At 36.5% G+C, this 23,630-nt stretch overlaps 1 protein-coding gene across 1 annotated transcript; it reads right to left on the bottom strand.

The window, feature by feature from the left end:
- Window positions 1–4,570: 4,570 nt before the first annotated feature.
- On the bottom strand, window positions 4,571–22,629 carry LOC137387862 (creatine transporter-like). The gene is made up of 16 exons (XM_068074377.1): window positions 22,513–22,629; window positions 21,801–21,880; window positions 17,383–17,575; window positions 15,846–15,977; window positions 15,593–15,746; window positions 15,114–15,245; window positions 14,776–14,908; window positions 14,312–14,446; window positions 11,989–12,096; window positions 11,114–11,234; window positions 9,898–10,013; window positions 6,766–6,903; window positions 6,111–6,213; window positions 5,823–5,923; window positions 5,544–5,714; window positions 4,571–5,041 (listed from the first exon to the last, which is right to left on the bottom strand). The coding sequence occupies exons 2-16, from the start codon at window positions 21,861–21,863 to the stop codon at window positions 4,916–4,918; spliced, it is 1,926 nt and encodes a 641-aa protein (XP_067930478.1). The 5' UTR covers window positions 21,864–21,880; window positions 22,513–22,629; the 3' UTR covers window positions 4,571–4,915.
- Between the last annotated feature and the right edge of the window lie 1,001 nt (window positions 22,630–23,630).

Raw genomic sequence — 23,630 nt, 5'->3', positions numbered from 1 at the left:
GTCCAACTGGAGCCCACCTTGGCCCCTATCAGGTAAATCTGAAGGCACTACTGTGTGATTATCAGTACTGGGCGTGTGATTGAGTCATTCATGAGAGTGAGATAGAGGAACGTCTGTAGAGATAAGGCGGGATTTGGTTAGGCATCCGCCGCCTAAGGCGGATAGCGACACAAATTGTTAGTCAATGATCAATGAAGGCACTATCAATTATCTTTGTACAGATCAATAGCGATGACTACGCACTTGCGTGTACCCGTGAGAGTGTCTGGTCAGCCTTGCCAGCAATTACGGGGTTTCTGCGTAGACTGAGTTCCACAGAAGTTGTTGAAAGGGTCTACATATTAGTTTTGAATAAGCAGCTATCTATTTAGAGATGCTGATTAGAAGATATATCAGAAATAGTCTCTCTTTCCTTCATTGCGCAGTCATGGTCTAGTGGTCTAGTGGCCTGAACTGCCAGCAGCAGGGTTGAGGTTCAATTCACAGAACAGTCTGGTGGTGACAAGAATGGTTCTGCAACTGGACATCATCTCCAATTGTCAAGGTTTTCTTGTCACTGGACTCAGACATAACCAGCAAAGATCACAGAGACGCTGTTTGTACAACAATATTCATAAAACATGCACAGCTTCTGTTTGTAGTAAGCTAAGCAGATATTGTACACACTTGTACACACACTTTATTGAAAATAAAACACAATTCTCTTTACATTCAGGACATACGTAGGTATATGTTTGATTGATCCACAAAATTAACTGCGTTCAAAGAACAAAATCAATACAATGCCTGAACTCACAACGAAAACTTTCATACAGACACGACCTTGCAAGTCAGTGTGACTAGCTGTTGCCTGTTTGAGAGACCTCCACCGAACCCCTAAAACTGGCTCATTTAACCCCTACAGGTTGATCGAACCTAGGCTATGAACCACTGGACTAGATTATAGGGAAGAATCGATATCAGAGTAATAGAGAAGACACAGGCCTGTCATGAAAAAAATTAAGTCAAATAGGGTGGTGAACAGAGCTCACTGTATTGCTCATTACTGCAGCTACTATGATAGCCTGTGTTCTAACAAATACAGGAGATACTAGGAGTCTCTTGGTTACTACCCAGCTATTACATCTTACACACCTAGTAGCTACAAGAGCGCAAATAAGTAGGGAATATTGACTTGAACGTCTTAACCTATCACAGTGTCTTCAACTCATCAACACTTAAAGGAGATGGATCAAAGTGGATGACCGTTCACCAGGAAGCGATAATATTTATTGCACTAGAGCCGAAGTATCGATTAGCTATAAACAAAACCCTTGACACTGTGACAGCAAGAAATGACTGGTGCTGACCATATAGGAAGTACGGCAGGTGTGCTCCATGATCATCTAAATCATGGAACTAATCTGCACTGGATGGTTATCAGAGACCAACAGACAGCATTGTGGTAGTTTTTAAATGATATGGAAAGCCTTTATTGGCTGTCACATATTGTATAGGACGCTAAACATTGAGTTACTCTATTCATAGAGCTATTCAAATTTGATCACAAAACTAAGGAACCCTCCAGCTGTATGCGGAACTGACTAACATATGTATACTCATCTGTACATGGGTTTAAAACTATAATCTAAATATGGGGGTGTCATTAGAATTTATCTATACACAATTGTATCACTGTAACTTATACATGGATGCGTTGCTATAGTCTATACATAGGTGGGTCGCTATAACCTACACACAGGTATGTGATTATAATCCACACTTTGGTGTGTCATTATAATCTATACATTGGTATGTCACTATATCTATACATAGGCGTGTCGCTATAGTCTGTACTCGGATGTGTTTAAAATCTATATTTGGGTGCGTCATTATAATCTGAGCATTAGAGTGCAGTTATAATCTATACATGGGAGTGTCATTAAAATTTATACATTGGTTTGCCATTATATCACTGTACTACATGTATATTTGCTGTTCATATGCGAGTGGGATGTGTTTCCACAGGTATTATCGAAGCATCAATTATGGTATTCCCCAAGAGTGGAGATACAGAAGCAGTGTAGACTGCGATTTCAGACCCAGACCCAAATCATTCAGCGAAACAACATGGATATTCCCCAAACATGGTCGGGAAAGCTTTAAAAGCACATTTGAAGAGAATTTGCGAGTTGACACCAAGTGGTACATATCGAAGGTGAGCATGATCGCTAATAATAAAAGCAAGGCTACTGAAGACCCCCAACAGGAGAGTTGTTACTACAAAGTTGTAAAAAGAGATGAGGATATCATAAATGGCTATTAAACCTTCTCTAACAGAGCCAAACGCATAAAGGAACTAGATTTTACCGCTTGCACTATCCACTATTTGATTTTGTGCATGCAGATTGTTATGTGAGAGTTTGGAGGACCGATTCTTCGCTTTTGAAAGGGTCAACGGTTACTTATTGAATTTGTATTCAACTGTTAAAAGAAGTTAAAAGAAGCATGAAGAATCATGACTTGATTTCGTGAGCTTATTATCGCTAATTACATTCAATGACGCAGTGTCTAGGTGAGCGACTTCGACGCCTTTATTAGCAAATTCACAAGACGCTTTTAAAAAGGAAGGAATGTTTGAACAAAGCAAGAAACGATTCAAGTATAAAAGCTGGAAGCGATGCGATGTGTGACACCTGCGTAGTCGACGCGCAGTCTTTAGTATTTGTTTATTTTTCTACTTTATCTATTGTCCTATTAATATCGTATTTCAGCCCACTCCGTTGTATGATCTCACACCATGATTTTATAATATATGTAATTTAACAACCATTGAAACAACTGTTACAAAATGCTGTAAAAACTCTATTTGAACGCCTTGGCGCTCTATTTTTCAACTCTTCTTCTATAGTGGCATTCAAATGGAGGTAGCATTCAAATAAAGGTGGCGTTCAAATGGAGGTTGGCTTTGTATTTTTCAAATAGTTCATCAGAATTTAGGGGAGATAGATTTAACCATTCTTCAGGGGAAGGGATGCCGCCTATATTTTGCACTCTTCTTCAGGTGGAGCGACATTAAACCTTTTAAATACAAAAAAACTGCTAACATACCTCCTACTTACCATAGCTCTCTAAATGAATGCAGCGGAAACCGAAAAATATCTCTACTATTCGATATTTATTGCTGGCAATTAACCTGCAACAATATTATAGCCCTTTTTGCAATTTGTTGGAGCTTTCAATTTTTTATTTCTTTTTTATTTGAAGGCATAATTTTGTTTTGTAACTATATTTACCAATGTTGTATGAAAGTTCATTGTTCTAATTGATATGTTTGCTACAGTTTTCAGCCAAAACTGGTTTTTATGTGCGATAGAAGAGGAGTTATGAGCATCGATCCAATGTAAGCTGAGTTAAGGTAACCACAAACAATAACTTTCAAACAATATGCTAAAAATCTGCAAATTAATATGTTATACAATAAAGATCTAACAAATGCTACAAATATATATATCCAAGAACATATGATATCAACAAACCGTACTTATAATACATGCAAAATTAATAGTTTTGAAACAAAAATATTTGCATTGTTTGCTTGGTCGGCTGTTATCTGATAGTCGCTCGTTCTTTTGGCTGTCCAATACCTTCTACAATTTCTCCTGACCTCAACCCTTCTTCTGCACTGCTGAACTAGTCGTTATTAGCGTTCAAACAATTTTTTAGCAGAGCAAAAAATTTTAGGTGTTTCATTTTGCACAAATAATGAGAAACTTTTAACCACAATGCGAAGCGCAACTTCTAACCTAAAACTAGTTTATTACCATTGTAATAGTAAACCTTTCTTTACATACATTGAAGTATCAAGAATGTGTTAAACAAGGAACTACTATTAACCTGATACCAATCTTAATTATTTCTATGTTGTTGTTTTCAAAGTATCAACCAAATAATTGGAAAGCCTTGGAGTTGGAAGAGGACTTTGGTATGAACGAAAACAATGAAAGAATTAATTGTTATCGATGAACCAAGTCATTATTATTACGATTTTGGGAACACTTTTATGCTGATTACTTGCTATTATTGGTTCATAAAGATCGAAGAATGATGAAGTGGCGTCAATTAGAGGTGGCGTTTAATTGGAGGGTAGGGCTCAAATTTTTTATTTCATCTTTTAGAGTGGCAGTCAAACGGAAGTGGTGTTCAAATGAAGGTGGGGCTCAATTAGAGGTTTTACGGTATATTGACTTTAAGGCTGGAGTTATGTGCTCATAGAAGCAGCCATAACAGAATTAGAAAAGTACCAGGCAAAAAAGGAGAACGCAAAATCATTGAAGCTTTAGAGGCCATGTTAAAACTGATAACTTGATGTTTCAAGTTAATATGTTTGGTATAAAGTGGTTTGTTTATATTTTGGGAGCGTCGATTTGATAACAGGTGCAAATCAAATGACATTATTACTATCAGTATGAGGCTGATAAGAAATTTCCGCAACCAATCAAATACAAGCCTGACATCCTTTTGCAACAGCTAGAATATCACAAGCATTCTACATCCTCAACTCTCCAGTTCTCCACATACATATATGTGTACAGATATGTTCGTATACATACATGAATTAATACAATCCTACAAAGGATATACAAACTGTAGGAAAGTTTGTCAGTTGTACATTAATAAATGCTTTATTTATACTTAGTATAGAACAAATGACTCCATAAAAGTATCTTTAGTGTTCAACTCGAGCTCCAAACTATATAACAATTATTATATGCGTATTGCTTAGAGTGAATGCTGTAAAACATACTTTGCTAGTTTTATTTCATGCAGAGGGTGCAACTCCTATAAAATAAAGTGATTTACAAACACTGTAACATAAACACAAGTAATAAAACTATTAAGGTACATAGTTATATAGGAGAATATATATAGTTATTCAAGGGCGCATCATTTCATTCCCTTTAGCACTCTTTCCTGTTTCTTGATTGGTCATCTCATAGCAGGTAGCTGTAGCTTTTAACTGTTCCTCTCCGAGTACGGGTGTCCTAACATATGCCCACCTCTACAACAGAAATATTCACAACTAGACTTGAGCAGTTCACTCTGCCCTCTTATTATTTGTTTTATTTATTGAACCCTAAACGGAGTTGGCTGTCTACGACAAACAAAAATACAAGGCAAGACAACTTTTTTATGATTCACAAATTTGATTTACTTTGGCCTCTAAAACCTCTGAACCAAATAAATCCTGCAAAGGAGTTGCTTTTTCTAAAGACATTGTCTGCCATGAGAAGACAAATCCTTTACGATTTCGACAGATTTTTACAGCAGACAGCTCATCTTGCCAGTGAGAATAGGAGTGTGCTTATAGAGGACAGTTATAGTGAAATCAAGGAGAAATCTAAATGGGAGCCTAGAAGTATATTTCATCATCAAAACAGCGCTGGAGCTACATAGCTAATTTGTTATATACATTGTAGATAGATACTGTGTACATAATAAACACATGGATTATATCAACAAACATGCCATCAAATGAGATCTATACATAATACTGCACCTACCTCAGTGAGGGATCCTGGTGCTTTCACCATTTCATATACAGCATAGCCTGGGATACAAAGCATAGATGCGAATGCCATGCATATACCAATAGCCTGAGCCCAGGCTGGGTATGTGTATTTGTCAGCATACTTGAGAGGCTCAAACTCTACCCACATCATCACAAAGAGCAGCTACAATTAAACACATTAAAATGAAAACTCCGAGCATGCATATGCTTTTTTTCAGATCATACAACCATTATCTCATTCTCCATTGAAAAAAAGGATGCTGATGATTACCGCAGAGGCCAGAGGAGAGAGCACCAACCAACAGATTCTGAACCATGGCAGCAGTTTGAATCCCATCATAGCTTCCAAATTACCATAGAACTTTTTAGAACCTGTCAAAACGGAGAGGCAGCCTTTAGGATAGTTTAATGCTTTTTGAGTTGAGGTGTTGAACTTCTAACAAATTGCTTTGAACTAAGAGAAATTAACTGTGTGTTTTTGGCATTACTAAAATGTTCAATAATTACATATCATGATGTCAGAGCAAGAGCACATGGGGTCAGGCAGTACCAGACTTACCATAGAGCCAGGCAACAGCCGCACATTCAAAGAAGCTGACCCAAAGCAGAGACATTCCACTCGCACTGTAGTAGTTGAACAGCTCAAATACATAGATTCCTCCCTGCAACGCAATGAGTCATACTTCAAATATATAAAGGCTGCCTTTAAATAGCATATAAACTTTCCAGGACATTAAACAACATATAATAATGCTAGGGTAAAGAATTTCAATGTCGCAGAGCCTTCAAACATAAACTTTTATCAGTACTCTAAGCCATAGCCAGTGTTTTTGATATACGGTAGGTACAGGTTGAAATGTAAGTACAGTTTGAAATGTAAGTACAGTTTGAAATGTAAGTACAGGTTGAAATGTAAGTACAGGTTGAAATGTAAATACAGGTTGAAATGTAAGTACAGTTTGAAATGTAAGTACAGGATTATATGTTTATGACACGTATGAATGATGCAAATGAATAGTGTCATGCCAATGCAATAATGTACTAGAGAACCCACAGGAGACATGTCACAAGACACCTGCGAAATATGAGTCACGGGACATCTACAGAAAGTGAGTCACGAGACACCAGCTTAACCACATAAGAAATAAAACGCAAGAATAATAAAATAAGAATGCACTAAGCGGTGGATTCAATCTGAGAGTATTTATACGTACATTTGTGACCATGGAGAGGCCAATGATGAACGTCAGGAAACAATAACCAGCAGCAAAGAGTTCTCTCCTCCAAGGTTTGCGCAAGTATTTAGGAAAGGCATCAGCAATGATAGTGACGAAGGCCTCCACACTCACAAACTGTAATCAAATCAATAATTAATACTACACAAATAGGACTCAGAGAACTGTAATATATCCAAATACACAAACAGATAACAGATTTAACTATACTTTGACAGATTTTTGCAATGAACGAACAAAATAATTGTTTCAGCATGCCACGGGGTGGAGTTCTACACACAGTCAAACATTGACTCATGATCACCTCTGCATGTATAAATTTTTCAACCTGAGGTGTAAAATATGAGAAAATAATTGTTGCGACGTAATTGGTAACATATAGCATTCACAGTTCTTCAATACAATACAGTTTTGTGCGTAACGGTGAAAATCTGTATAGAAATGAAATAAAATTTAAAAAATAATTAAAAATATATATAAATGAAACTACAGTTTTGTGCATAACAGTAAAAATCTCATTAAAATTTAAATAGAATGTAAAAATTAAAAATATATATAGAAACAAATTTAAATCACATCTAGTGCAAATTAAACTAAGTTAAGTTACAAATAGTGCTGAACTTGCATTTCTGCTCCCAAGTAACTTTGACTGATTGTCACTCTGCTGATACTGTGTTGCCAAATAATGAGGCTTTAAAATGTTGTTTATATAGCAGTTTTTTCAATGTACTTTTTAATGCTATGTGTAATTACTCTAAGTTTTTTTCATTGTTTTGGTTTTTAGAAGAATATATAAGAGCATAAGAATATATATATATATTATTCAATCACACAACAGCATCGATATACAATGTAAACACTGGAAACAATTGCAAACATTAGAACACTATAACTTTGAAAGTCAAGGTGTGACCGTCAGAGCTGTGCTCAATTACTTTTTTCAGTTCAAGTAGAGTAAGCGAGTACTCAAAACAAAATCGAGTACAAGTACAAGTATACACATGTTTCTGCCTTCCGAGTACAAGTAGAGTATCACAACTTGATTCTGAGTACAAGTAGAGTATCACAACTTGGTTCCGAGTACAAGTAGAGTTATCTCTCAAATTTCAAGTTCAAGTAGAGTTTTCCTTCTGAATTTTAAGTACAAGTATAGAATACATTAATCAAATATCAAGTACTTTTTATTAAATTAAAGTAAAACGAACAAACAAGTAAAACAGCCAAATTAACCAGTACAGGTAGGCCTATATATATAATATGATAATGATTAGGGTATGATAATAATATGATAAAATAATATGATAATATAAAAGTATAATGTCCAACTATCCCCGGGTTCTAGTTTTCTTTATTTATACTAGGCTCTGCAGCCTGTTGCAATTGCAGAAAATGAGGTTCTCCAGAACAGCATCGCTCACTGAGGCGCGATGTGGCCTCACCAAGATGCCACCACTGCCTCTGCCATTGTTAAAATAAATCTCTCCTCACATTTTGTTTTTCTGAATTCTCACAGACACTTAACTATCATACCATGTTACTTGCACAACATTTCAGTAGTCTATGTGACCTTGGATTGACATTTCAATAAGAAAAAGCTCTTGTTCCACAATACATTACACACGTACAGAGTACAAACAGAGAAATTGTGGTGCTGAACAAAGCAGGTAGTACACAATACAAATTGGATCACAGTCTAGGTAAAGTAAAGAGAAATATTATGTGTCAACAGGGAGTTGACAACTCCCTGGTGCAAGTAAGAGTAGAGTATATTTGATGTAGAGTAAAGTAGAGTAGAGTATTTTGATGTAGAGTAAAGTAGAGTAGAGTATTTAAGTTTGCAAGTAGATTCCGAGTACTTTCTTCCTAAGGGAGTACAAATAGAGTATATTTATCCCATATTATGGCCCCTTCGAGTAGAGTAGAGAGTAGTTGAAATCGGTACTCGAGTATTACTTGTACTCGAATTTGTACTCGAGTAGCACAGCACAGGACTGACCGTACATTATATATTATTCCATTTGTTTGTCGCGTTTTAGTTTTACCTGTAGTCTTCATACACAGTACAAAGTTACTGTAGAGATCTGACTAGACTAGTTTAGGTATCCCGACAATTATCCATTGTAAAATAGTCGCCCTCTTAAATTATAAATTGCTATTGTAGAATCCAACTTTACACACAGCAAATGACCATCTACCATGCACCAACGAAAATGTTGTATTAAGTGACTTGAAATTTATAGTTTGTTTGTAAAGTTTAAGTGTGAATTATTAATACCCAATGTTCTTCCAAGGCTGAAGACTCTGGGGACAAACACTGATTTTATATTTAAAACACTCTGACCATATACTTCAAAAGCTGATGAAAAACATGAATTTCTGTGCAGTTATTTTATTGGCATTTATTAAGACTGCCAAGTATTTAGGTGGCTGGCAGCAAGATAGCCCCACTCTAATGATTAGCAGCTGTCGAGGCTCTAGCTATGAAAGATGCAGAAATAAAAATTGAAAGGTCGCATCTTTATGCACAACCAGAGAGGAAACTTGACTCCATCGAATAGTTAGTAAACTTGTCTTCAGTTCAAGCCTGTCATTAGAGTGCACAAGTTCAATGAAAGGTGTAGCCTGTCAGGCATAATTGACAAATGTCATTATCAGTGTGATTGTCAGGTGTCACTAAAAAGGTGTAATTGACAGGTGTTATTATCGGTGCCACTTGTCAGGTGTCACTAAAAAGGTGTAATTGACAGGTGTTATTATCGGTGCCACTTGTCAGGTGTCACTGAAAAAGTGTAATTGACAGGTGTTATTATCGGTGCTACTTGTCAGGTGTCACTAAAAAGGTGTAATTGACAGGTGTTATTATTGGTGCCACTTGTCAGGTGTCACTGAAAAGGTGTAATTGACAGGTGTTATTATCGGTGCCACTTGTCAGGTGTCACTAAAAAGGTGTAATTGACAGGTGTTATTATGTATCAGTGTTACTGCAAGTGGTTATTACAGGTGTAAGTTGTGGTGTCAATGCAGACGTAAGTGCTGATGTCCTTGCCAGTGCTGTCACTATTGTTAATTCAAGGAGTTGCGATTCTGTCACCAAGATCAAAACTAACCTACCTGGCTGTCAAGACCGACGAATACAATCATAATAAAAAAGAGAACTGCCCAGAGGTGAGGAGCGAATGGCATTGTCGAGGTTGCTTTTGGATAGGCAATGAACGCCAGCCCGGCACCTAACAAAACATCAATGACATCATGCTGATTTAAACTGGTAGTCTTAGAGGAATGCTAGATATAAAGTTCCAGAATTTTCCATGAAATCATTCACACGCTCCAATGTGGATGATTCTCTAATTCTCTCCAGCATCAGATTCTCTCTAAGGTGCAGAGAATAAGTAGCTGTACATTTATTCAAAAATGCCTAAAGACGATCGATTGGTGCAGGTGTTGGAATGTCTGTCTATTAAGATGAATGTCACGAGTTGGCGCCTCATTGAAAATGATGTTTATGAAAGCGATGCGTTATCCTAATACTTAACCCTGGCTCAACCAAGGCATTGAAAAACTAGGCATCTAAAATCTAAACCACCCCATCTAAAACCCTCACACAGAATAGAGGACAGCCGAGATTGCTGATACGCAGCAAAAGCTCTGACTGAAAGACGTAAGTTAGAACAAAAGGAACCGTTCGATGATGATAACTGTGGCTTCAGAGAAACGGACATACACAACCCTCCTCATTATGGCAAAAATATATTTAAGTTTAATTTTAGACCCACACGATATGTTTTGGTTTTTCATAGCATAGAGATTGCTGACTAAAAAATTGATTTAAATTAACATGGAAGGCATTTGCTCCCATCAGCTTAACGTAAAATTACTGTAATCAAGAATGATAAACCAATTGGAAGTGAGGAAAAAAGTTATCGATACAAATAATACCACAGTTACTGTACAGTAATTAATTAAATTAAAAACTGAAGTTCAGTTTTTCTCCTCTTGAATGGCCCTGTGATGTGATGATCATGTGATGATTTTAGGAAGATCTTGGAACAGTTAGTCTATTTACATGTATTTTACTGTTTGTATAAAGTAAAATCTCTACAACGTAAACGTTCTCGGAATGGATTATTTACGCTGAAGGAGCATCTTACTGTTTAGCTATATTCTGGTATACATGTACATGTGATATAGCTATACTCTGGTATACCTGTACATGTGATATAGCTATATTCTGGTATACATGTACATGTGATATAGCTACATTTTGCTCCTTGCATATGGCAGCACATCAAAAGGCTGGTTATCTTAGAGAAAACAAGATGGGACAAACCTTTGTCCGTGACATTACTGATATGTACTCCTTGCTCCTGAGCCATGTAACCCAAAACAGAGAATATGGCCATTCCTGCATACAGACTTGTACCACTGTTCACTCCAGCCAGTATTAGTACCTAGAGTAACAAAGTATAGATGTACCAGATTACATAAGGTAAGTAATTGGTTCGGTAAAAACAGGTCACATTTAGCATACAGTTGACCTAGATCGCTGTAACAAGCCACTTGTACATGTGTGCAGATACAACTGAACAACTCAACTAGATCTACACAAACATCAGTTTAAGGGGTCACAAGGGGTCACGCATGTCACAGTTTAAAAGATTTTATCATAAAGTATAGATATCTTGCTATCATCATTTTGTTTGTTGTTTTAGGTGATCTGACGGCCAGGAAGTTTCAAGATTAAAATTTACAAAACTTGATCGCAGTTACAACGCTCAGAAGAAAAGGACTTCTACAAAGAAGCCATCAATAGTTGCACTTCCTGGTTGTCCCTCTTGTTATGATATCGGTTATTGTGCTCCAGTTTTAGTGTTACGAGTCTCCATTTGAATATACTGTAGTTTATTTTGTATTTGCAAATGATTGCTGGAATAAAACTTCAAATACCGGTATAGTCTCAGATATGTTAAAATAGGTTCAAATGATATAAAGGTAGCCATTAAAGTTAGAAAACTTTGCTAGGAATTAATTTCAATTAAAAATGGTGAAAATTTGAAACAATTATTAATCCGCCAAAAATCAAACTTGAGACTCAGGATGCCTTCTATGGATATATCCATTCTACATGTATATATCCTTCTATGGATATGAGCTAGTTCCTCTATAGCAGTCTATGCTATCACTTGGTGAATAACTATGACAAACCTGTCGATGGCAGTTGTTGTTGAATTTGTTGTAGCTGCCGAGAGCAGTGAGAGCTCCAATGGCGACAGCATACGAGTAGAATATCTGCGTGCCTGCATCCACCCAGACCTACAAAAATTAGCTTCATACTTCAAGTTTAGACAAATTTGAATTGAATTTGTAACTGAAAACTTGCAACCTGTAAAAAGCTCTTTAAAAGAACTTTAATAAAAAAAAAGAGTTTAGTAAAATAACCTTGATTAAAAAGGGCCTTTGTTAAAAAGTGTCTTTACTGAAAAGGGTCTTCAGTGAAAAGGGCTTTTACTAATGTGGGCCTTCCCTAAAAAGGTGTTTTACTAAAATGGGCCTCTACTGAAACAAAGCCTTTAGTACAAAGAGCCTTTACTAAAAAGGCCATTTATTAAAAGAGGCTTTTACTAAAATGGGCCTTTACTAAAATGGCCTTTAGTAGAAACAGTCTTTAATGAAATCACACTATCACAAACCGATCTGCGTTTACATCAGCGAATAGCCTGTGGTATAGCATTCTCAGTATACAGAGCACTCACGGAAATGATAAAGTACTAGCTCCGCAGCAACTGTCATGGAAGAAAATGAAGATTATGCAATCTACAATGGCCAATCATCATCATTGCAGAGTTTCACATTGCAACGACTTTTGTGTACACTTGGTGACCTATTGAGAAAGTTTTACAGCTGCAAACGTTCTCGACATATCTGCATCGCCTCGACGATGTCAACAGTTCCGGGGCACATAGCCGACAAACAATAGCCGAGAGGACAATGCCGAAATATGACGATATAGTGTGAACCAGCCTATGGAGTACCCTTTTCCTTATGACTTCTCTATTGAGGACTGCATTATCTTGTTTAGTGAAAAATGCTGAGTCGCATCCTTTGTTATGATAAAGATCAAGTTTTCACGCATTCACGAGAATGGTTTTAAGACCCAATACGATATCGCCAATATTTTATGTTGTTCCAATTTGTTCTGTGATGCTCTACTTTCAACATACGTGCGTCAGACTAAAACATGCTGTCTCCATCTTGCACACTGATTGGATGAATGGTTGAATGGATATTAAATGGTTTATCGAATTGGTGAGAGAGCAATCGGTTTTCACAAGATCTGACAAAGGCTAGCTACAAAAAATACTTTTGTAAACCTCAACCACTAGACACAGTGTGTTGAAACACGCAAGTCATAGTGAGTCACTATACTTTGTACTAGCACAATACTAAAAACTTATGTATTCTTAAGTTAAGTATGTATAGCTTAACATTGGCATGAGTAATCATCAACAAGATGTTTTTATTACATGACAAAGCAAAAATGAAAAGACAGAAACCAGGAATTATTGAGTGATGAACATACGTGTTTTAAAAGTTGGTAATCTAGTAATATTGCAGAGAAGTAGGGATAGTGAATTGATAATTGTGGTAACAAAAAGTTACTGATAAATTAAAGTTAACTGATACAACTAAACAGAAATTAATAGAACTAATTTTATTTCTTTTACCAATTTGCAACCTTTCATCACTTAATTTTCCTGTAATTTTCATGTTTCGTTTAACTTTTTGTCGTTCAACAGCTAATTTACAGAAAAAAGTAGATGTACCATCATGTATTATCATTTGCTGTAGCTTTGCCCTTTCTCTTGAAGCATCACACAAAGCAGCAAGCATATAAGTTTTTGTTTAGTTTTTTGCGAGGGCATATTTGGAGTATAGTGATAACTGCGTGATTGGTTACCAACAGAGATAGGTCAACCAGCCTCACTGTGTGATTGGTTACCAACAGAGATAGGTCAACCAGCCTCACTGTGTGATTGGTTACCAACAGAGATAGGTCAACCAGCCTCACTGTGTGATTGGTTACCGACAGAGATAGGTCAACCAGCCTCACTGTGTGATTGGTTACCAACAGAGATAGGTCAACCAGCCTCACTGTGTGATTGGTTGCCAACAGAGATAGGTCAACCAGTCTCACCAGCAACTCACACCAAGCTCGCTTAACACCGTTGCTTGCTTGCTCTATACCAAAAAGCTAACAAAGGCACATTATCAAGTTCATATGTTAATGTATGCAGCGTACTGACATAGTAAACTTCCATAACATAACTAATGTATTTATATGTACCAACGTACATTGTCAACTATCATAACATAACCTATGTACTGGTAAAACTGCTCACTATATAGTCATAACATATCCTTCTATCTGTGCTGTGTGATGGACTTTACCTAAAGTTACTGCAGCTAAAACCTTCAACACTAACATGCTTACGTGTAAGTTACTAAACACTTAGCGAAACATACTTACGTTGATGTCACTTAAGCGTGTGATGTCTGGCTTTAGATAGTAGATAAGTCCACTTCCTGCACCCTCTAGTGTCAGACCTCTTACTAGTAGAATAGTGATGACCAGGTATGGGAAAGTTGCAGTGAAATAAACAACCTGTAAAAATGGTATTTACATCAAATCTGTAAACTAGCAGTAACCTAGAGTGGTAGCAACAAATAACCATTCATGTACATCGATAGTCTAACAGAAATCACTTTCTACTGGTGTGTACATGAATACTCTAGAAGATTACTAAGTCTGTTCTGTACACTAGTACTTACTCTCTGTGTTTAATGACTACTTATGCCATTAGATTTAACTTTTTCTACTTAGCTAACCCATTGCCAGTCTAATCCATATCTCCTCGTTCGGCTCCTTCTTTCTGAATTGTAACAGCTCACGTATTGCCCATCTATTTTACTTCCTTAATTTTACGCACTAACCTTGCCAGTCCATTTCACTCCCTTCCAAATGCAAAAGTATACGACCACCCAAGTGACAAATAGCGAGAGTGCCAACTGCCACACAACTCCGCCGGGCTCTTCTATGCTCTCTGATGTCTGTAGGATTCTATGGCTACAACCATTGTCAAAGATGTTTGCTCAAAGCTTTTTACTTCAAGATGTAAGCAAAGCAGTTTCTGTAAGACACATGAGTTTCCAATAACTGTGTCCAGCCATATACAGTTATTGTATGCATTTTGTCTTTTTTATTTTTTCATATGAAAGTTGTCCACTTATAAGACCAGGCACACTTGCATATATAGTATAAACGGTCTTACTTCCAGTACTCTGTGACACTGTCAGATCCCTTATTAGACACCTGCTCACAGACAGTTCCATTGAGTGACCCATCCTCAGAAGAGCTGGCATTGTCGTAGCTGCAGACTTCCACAAACCATTCTGTCTTACACCTAGGCAGTCAATAAAATACGGCGTTAAGGTGTTTGTAAGTACATCTTTCATTATATGCCACCACTACAAATAGCTACTAGATGTCACACGTTGCATATGGCAACTCAAGTGATCTCGATTTCTGTCAGATAATACTGATATGATAGCCAGGCAGTTGGACCGCTAAAATGACTCACTCTACTAGATCAAATATCATGGTGGTCCTTACATAAACTTCAGACTTCACCTACTGAGCTCTAATGTTATAGAGATGCGGTAACAGCGAGGCGTTATTTACAAACAGTTGAAAAAAAGTTTGCTTTTCAAGTGTTGACAACACCTAAGGTATTTGAGAAGATTGACTTACGTTTCTGTGTTCCAAGAGTTGTTGCATGAATCCCAAGGCAGCGGTCCTCCAATGCTCGCAAGGGTATCAGCCAAATAGAATCCATTCCAGGCCAAAATTATTATGTAGTAGCAATTGAGGAGAGCTAGTATGACTGTGGTGGCTAGCCCAATTCCTACAATAAATAGATGCAACTATAGAGGTGCTAAACATGAATTAATTGAATATTTAAAAAGCCTTGATATCCTTTGAACACACCTAAGAGTCAGCCTACCTTTCATGACAGGCATGAAGTTCCAGGTCTTGATCCCAGATATTCTCATGAATTGGCCAACAGCAATCTCTAGAAAGAAGACTGGTACACCTCCAACCACAAGGAATATTAAGTATGGAATGAGAAAGACACCTGGAACAGAAATTATGTTTCGTCATTGAATTTGTCTTCTCTTGGCTACTATTTCATCAAACATCAGTGTTATTTTCTAGTTTATTATGTTTCAATGTCAAATGATATTAGTCGATAAAGCTTTCAAATTGAAATTAATTTAATTGAAAGACACGACATCACTTGGATAGGAATGTGCGTCTTTATTCCAAGCTTCATATAGTAAGTGCCCGTACTTGATACAAACAGACAATTTCTTTGCTAGTATGTCTCCATATCTTTTTTTAGATCTCACCTCTACCTAGTTCAATTGAGTGTATCATCTACTAAAGCCTTGTAGTTGAAATATATAAAAGTATATGTTATGCTGGAAAGTGTAGGAGAGCAAAAGACATTGAGACAATCTCAACGTAGATCACTTCCGCCCCCAGAAACGAAACAGAACCGGAAACGCTAGCTGTCTTGTCTTAGTAATGCTGGAGTTAATAAGAAAGTTCGTGGCCAGTCTAGCCCCCTCTTGGTAAAAACAATCTTAAAGACTTTAGGCCGTATTTGGAAAATAGGACACAAATATATAATGAATAAGTGTTACTTTTAATATACAAAATTAGAAATTGTTTCCTCTTCGATTGAAACTTGTTTTAAGAAAAGAGTAGACAACTCTATATCTGACTCGCAATCACATTTTAATGTTTATTAAAATAGAGAGACGCTTGTCAAAAATTATACAGCGTTACCATGGTTACAGGTTGTAAACCATAATTCATTCCAGATTTTTGGTCGACAACAAAATTGTTCGAATACCAAATTTATTTCTCCCATGCAAGATAAGATATTAAATAATGAGTTTTTTGACATAATATAATGCATAGTTTTGGAAAAAAAAATGAATTGAAAGTTAGTGATAAATTAAAGTTAACTGATACAATTAAACAGAAATTACCAGACTAACATTAAAAGCCTAACATAAACTACTACAAGTAAATTATAAAAACGGAAATAAACATGAGAGACGCAAGAGATTTTCAAACTTCGCAACTATTTCCTTTTGCATCTCAATTGTGATTCTCGTGGTTTCTTTTTGATTTCTCATCACTGCTGACTTGCCTCGAACCCATGATTAATAAATACTGGTCATAAATGATTTAAAATAACGTTTTTGTATAATGCACAAAGTGAAGTCTATATTCATTCACAAGCTGACTCACACTGATGCTGCTCATTCGATGCACACAATAATATTTCATACTCATATTTAAAGTAATTTCAAAATAAAGATAGAAGAAATCTATGCAAGGTGAACTTAACAAGGAAGACAATTCCAACATGGCAGAGGTTGGCTCATTTACTAGTCACTACTGCTTTCAGATACTGTGAGTTACTTTCATGCAAGTATTTAAAAATGACCTCTATGCTTTAGCCTTACCTCCACCATTTTTGTAGCACAAATATGGAAACCTCCAGATATTCCCAAGTCCAACTGCAAATCCCACACAGCTCAGAACAAACTCAGCGCTGTGGCTCCATGTCTCTCTGCCTTTATCTTTCTGACTCGAGTTTTCACTGTCGCTGCTATCTAATCCAGAGCCATGCATTTGCCATTTCGGTATGCCATCCGCCTGCAACAATGGAACACTGGCTAAAGATCTATCAATCTCTGGGTGTATCTCAAATAATTTAACTAATATAAACCATCACTAGTAAGCATTGTTACATATAAGTTTAAATGACACCACAGTTGGATTGGGGAATACAAAAAAGCAAATCTACGGTAAAGTTCTGTAACACAATTTTGATGGTCCTGAGGCTTAACCCAATCAGACACAATCTGCTAATCAGATTTGGCCAAGAAGTAATAAAGCTACAAGCCTTAACTCTGTAAATCCATAAAGCTAGAAAGCTATCAACTTGTGAAGTCAGTGAGAGAAATCAGGCTGGAATTCACACAACAGATCAGGTTGTTTTAAGGCTCTGCACACAGTTTACCAGTTTATAACTTAGTAGATAGAATTTATGATAGTATCCAAACCGAGGAGAGAAAACTCCAAGTTGCACATGAACCAAATTTTATTATCATAGAGAAATCTCTTACAACTTCATATGCCATATGGTATGCCTTCATATGCCATATGGTATGCCTTCATATGCCATATAGTATGCCTTCATATGCCATATAGTATGCCTTCATATGCCATATGGTATGCCTTCATATGCCATATGCCTTTTTACACCTGTGTTACAACTGGGGTTTGTATTGTGCTACTTCCTGTATCACGAATTTCTGTGATATAATATTCTAACCGCAATTTTAATGTATAGGCCTACCTCGTAATTCATATAATACCAAATTTTTTTAATTTGGATTGTTCATGTTACCACATTATTATTAGAATCTACCAAAAATAGCAGGCAGCTTTTATGACTCAAGTGTTGATATTATATTTCATTAGGTTGAACACTTATTAATAATATGTTATACTTGTACCACCAATACTGACTACAGCTTGCCACCCACACAACGAGTAAACACTTCATATAGTGTTCTTAAATACTTTAGAGAATGCCTAGAGTTAACCCAAGCATGATTCTATTACGGTATTAGAATTGAGAAAACTAATGCTTTGGCTGTTGCAATTCAAAATGGCACCCGTAAATGGAATCTGACTACACCATACACAGTACAATTTAAGTTGCTCAAGTAGTGAGATGGCGAGATGCGAGTGTAAAGAAGATTCCAGCTAAACATTCCTACAGATGATAGGCTCGCATAGCGAGTCTACAGTCTTACCATTCAACTGTTGCAGATCAATCTTTTGTTTTAGAACTAGTTTCTTCCTACGTATCTGCTAACCATATGGTTTGTTTAACACCTCATTTATTTTAACAAGTAGCTACACCCAAAATCATTCACTTCACAATGAAACCTTAGCACGCATGCCGGCTCATAGATATAGAGTCTGGCATGTCCATGAGATGTGACGTCTGAAAGAGAATGTGTGATAGTAGGGGAAAGGGGTGAGGAATGAGCAGTTAGCTTATTCAAAGCATAAAGACAAGATTACAAGAATACGGTTTCGTACAGCTCTGTTTGTGCTTGTCCTCTTGCCTTTTACTCTCTAGAACATTCTGATCTACGCCAACCCCTCACATAGCTTTTTAGCCCATTACAGTTACAAGAAAAAAGAAGCAATGTGGACAACGCAAAAAGTACTTAGGCTAGAGTAAAGAAGCTAAGGCTATATAACATGCACTTCTTTGACAGTTCTGCCGATTTTAATTCAGCTAAAACTTACGATTAACCATTTTCTGCTGCAAAAACTCATTGCAAATTGATATAGAAATACCTGTTCTTGGTTGTCAGTCATGCCTCTTCCTAGCTAAATTGCCACTACAAGCAGGTGCTTTGTCGACTTAGCCCACATACGAAGTATTATGTTACATAAGCTCACGCTTTTGTACATTCTTAGGACCTGATCCCGCTCATTGTCAGCACTGAATATATGAACTAGGTCATTAGTTAGCAGTAAATATATAAACTAGGTCAATTGTTAACAGTTCTCTCATAACTTGTGAGACTATTCGGGTGCTTTATCTGTGTGACAGATGTAAGACTCGTAGCATTCTTTAGCAGTTCTTTTGCACAATACACAAAAGTAAAAACTTTCAAAGTAAACCGATATTGCTTAAGGTATATCAGAATTTACGAAGCAACAAAGATGGCAACCAGCATGCAAAAATAGTACTGCGATGAGCAATAGAGGCAACAAATTTATATCATTGAATACAAAAGCTTAAACCCATAGAATTAATGATGGAATGTTTAATGTATAGAGTTATTTAGCAAAGCGTTGAATATTTAGAAGAGCGAGCTGAGGTATTGATGTCAGTTTACATCACATATCAGTTAGAAAAGCAGCGACCATAACAGGTATGAAGCCTAAACACTGATGACAGCGTAGAGCTCTGCTGCTGGCAGACTAGAAACAACACTGCTTTAGTAATCATTACTAGTGCAAATATATTGAATTTTATTCATAACGAAACACAGCTAACTAGATTGGACAACGAAGTCTCCAAGTGAAACAATTTAAATGTGTCACACTGTAGCAAAGTTCTCTAAAACTCCGCCCTCTTTATGGAGACCACCCGCCGTTGTAAACTACTCACATTAGGTTTGGTGGTGCCGGGATTTCATTCATTTTCAACTAAAATTGTTTCACAACAAAAATCTATAAACTTGTTCATTGATGGCAATTATTCTTAATGCATGAGAAGACAGATTTTTGAGTTGTTAATCAGGTATATCAAGGCACATTTATATCGAGAAAAAAAGTTCTAAAATTGCCAATTAAGCCCAACATTGCTTGAAGTAGACCTAGTTTTACACATTAAATAATCCATAGTGAGTCTGCTCTTGTAACTCCCTCACAAGATAATCCGTTAACATCACGGAACATCACACTATGATACTTACGATTACTCTGCAAGTTTTAAATGAGGTTGAGTGGCGCAAGTAGCAAAGTGTCAGTCCCACAAGCTGTGGCCCAAAGGTTCAAGATCATTGCAAAGCATCCTTTTTACGAAGCACTTTAATTTGGTGGGATGGTCTCAAGATTGCATGAGTAGAGTTTTATAATAATTGTAGTAGATAGATTAAACGACTAATTGATTGAGAATTTGGGAATCTCATAATTTCTAACAAAGTAGAAACTTTTTGCTGCTCGCTCCCCCATTTTTTTTTAGACGAAGTTATGAAATTCACAAATTCTCAAAGTAAATTATTTGATCAATTAATTGTTTTACGAAGCACTTTAATTTGGTGGGATAGTTTGAAGATTGCATGATTAGTGTTTTATAATATAGTAGTTGGATTAAACAATTTTTTTAATTTAAGCATTTGCAAATTTCATAAATTTGTCTAAACAAAGTGCGGAAGAGAGCAGCACAAAGTTATTTCTACCCTGGCTTGAGTCAAGCTCCTTACGTAGATTGACATAACATAATACTCACAGCTAATTCTACATAAAACAGTGAGTGCATTTCTATTGGGCAAACATTTATAACCAAGGAGTCAGCAAAGATAGGAGATTACACTCATTTCCCACGGCCATATGTAACGCAGTTATAAACCTCTGTAGCAGAACAATTTACCACTTCATTTCAATCACGAGGTTTTTCATAGTTTTTCAAGAGAAGTTAGCCATGTATCACATTTGCCTGAAGGCAATTCAGTTGCTCAATCAAAGATCAATAACTCAGCTGTGAGCATTAAGTATAGCGTTATAAATGTCATACAAGGTAATGAACTACATTGCTAGTCATGAATATATGAACTTTATAGACAGCCACAACTTTAAAGCTGGGCTGAGCCCTAGCCATTTACAGAGACCAACAGAATAACGGGCCTAAGAATAACAGTCTACAACTGGTACAAGAAACAAAAATGAGTAGAGAAAAAAGAGAGCAAGAAATAAGAGAGAGAAAAGAGAGAGAGAGAAATAAGAGAGAGAAAAGAGAGAGAGAGAGAGAGAGAGAGAGAGAGAGAGAGAGAGAGAGAGAGAGAGAGAGAAAGAGAGAGACAAGAGAGAGAGAGAGAGAGAGAGAGAGAGAAAAAGAGAGAAAAAGAGAAAGAGAGAGTGGGAGAGAGAGAAAAAGACAGAGAGAAAGAGAGAGAGTGAGAAAGACAGAGAGAGAGAAAAAAGAGAGAAAAAGAGGGAGAGAGAGAGAGAGAGAGAGAAAGAGAGAGGGAGATAGGGGGAGAAAGAGAGAGAGAGAGAAAGAGAGAGAAAAAGAGAGAGAGAGAGAAAGAAAGAGAGAGAGAACTGTATATGACAGCAAACTTACTTGCTCATCACTCTCTTGCAGCTCACTTGTAGGTAGTCTTGCAAAGCCTTCATGCTGTTCCATTGCTCAGCGTAGACCTCCTAGACACAGCAAGTAACTGTTTACAACTTATCACATGTTTTATGGTAGTACTGTGTTGATGAACTTGAATGAACTTGAATGGATTTGAAAACTATAGCAAAGTTGTTTTAAATTTATGATACTTTTGGATATACAATATATATATTTGTATTCGCAACTATATAAAGATTCCATGAAAATTGTAATAACATCTACAGACGCTATATAGTACATAATAATATATACAGACTCTATATAGTATATAGTAATATATACAGACTCCATATAATACATAGTAATAGCCTATATACAGACTCTATATAGTATATAGTAATATATACAGACTCCGTTTAGTACATAGTAATAGCCTATATACAGACTCTATATAGTATATAGTAATATATACAGACTCTATATAAACATAGTAATATATACAGACTCCATATAGTACATAGTAATATATACAGACTCTATATGGTACATAACAATATATACAGACTATACAGTACATAGTAATATATATGGACTATATAGTACATAGCAATATACACAGACTTCATGCAGTATATAGTAGTATCTATAAAAACAATATGTATATACTATTTCCACCATTATTTTACGGAAAGACATACAAAGATTATTTCATACACACCGTCATGAAACCAGTTTGTGTACCCCGCAGTCGTGATTTTCTCGAGTTACTGGCTGTAAATAGGTGCCCTGCTCTCCCTTATCACGAACCAAGGTGTTGTGCCAATTTTCAACTGATTAATTTACTGTCAAAATTTCTTAGTTAGCTAGTGGATAATAGATGCTTTGTTTTCCTTTAAAATACCGTTGGAGTTATGTGAGCAGTGCCCTTTCAGTTACACCCAACCATTGTTGTCTAGTGCATTTCAAAGGTTATGAATTTTAATTATGGCTGCCAAGGATATTACGTGACCGGTTAATTATTTCGACATCATTGGGTTATGTAGAGGATGAAGCCCAGAAAACATGGCTCCTACCATATATCGAAAATATTAATAGCTAATATACCTGTAAGTCACAAGGCTTGCAAATACACTGAGAATACTTGGCATATGTTCAAAGCCATCATATCATATTGTTATTGATGGCTCCCTTGATGTGCAGTATTTGAATAATTTAGCATGGTTGCTTAGCAACAGATTGACCTGGATTAGCTGAGTTTGACAAGGGAAATTTTTTACTCTTGCAATAGTTGTAGAATCTGAATGACACTTTTGTAGCATAGGGCAACTATGGCAGTTACTTTGAGATGTCAGCATGACTAAAGTGCACGTAGAAAGTTTGTAAGTGTTATTTCAGGCTAGCTAACAGGTGATTATGAATATGAACTTTATTTACGAGCAGTGCATGAAGCCAATGAGGTTAAAATAATAAAATATTGATTTGCTCATCAGAGCAGTACGGCAGGAGTATCAAATAGGTCACTCAATTTTGTACAGTGACAACTGGAGTATTGGCTAGTAGGAATATGACAGCTTAAACGATGTTGTAAAGTGTGTTTGACCTTGAGCATTGAAAAATTTATTTAAAAACTTATGAAAATTGGACTTTTGTTGTGACTGTAGGGGGAGTCTATATCAATGGGTCTATATGGCCCCCTATGCGTGATGGACATTCTGAAAAAAGGCCTGAGATGGCTGGGTCATATGCACAGGATGGGTTATGGGCGATTGCCAAGACAATTATTACATTCACAACTTCACATCAAAAACAAATTCAGGGCAGACCCAGACTGAGTTG

This window comes from Watersipora subatra, chromosome 2 (assembly GCF_963576615.1).
Source record: "Watersipora subatra chromosome 2, tzWatSuba1.1, whole genome shotgun sequence".
In the NCBI taxonomy this organism is placed as follows: domain Eukaryota; kingdom Metazoa; phylum Bryozoa; class Gymnolaemata; order Cheilostomatida; family Watersiporidae; genus Watersipora; species Watersipora subatra.
This window is presented reverse-complemented; position numbering and strand designations above follow the sequence as displayed.

Coding starts and splice junctions, on each gene's coding strand:
- LOC137387862 (XM_068074377.1), bottom strand. CDS start 21,863: ATGGAACAGCATGAAGGCTTTGCAAGACTACCTACAAGTGAGCTGCAA. Junction 15,246..15,592: donor AACTCTTGGAACACAGAAAC/GTAAGTCAATCT, acceptor TTGACTGCCTAG/GTGTAAGACAGAATGGTTTG. Junction 14,447..14,775: donor GAGTGAAATGGACTGGCAAG/GTTAGTGCGTAA, acceptor CCATTTTTACAG/GTTGTTTATTTCACTGCAAC.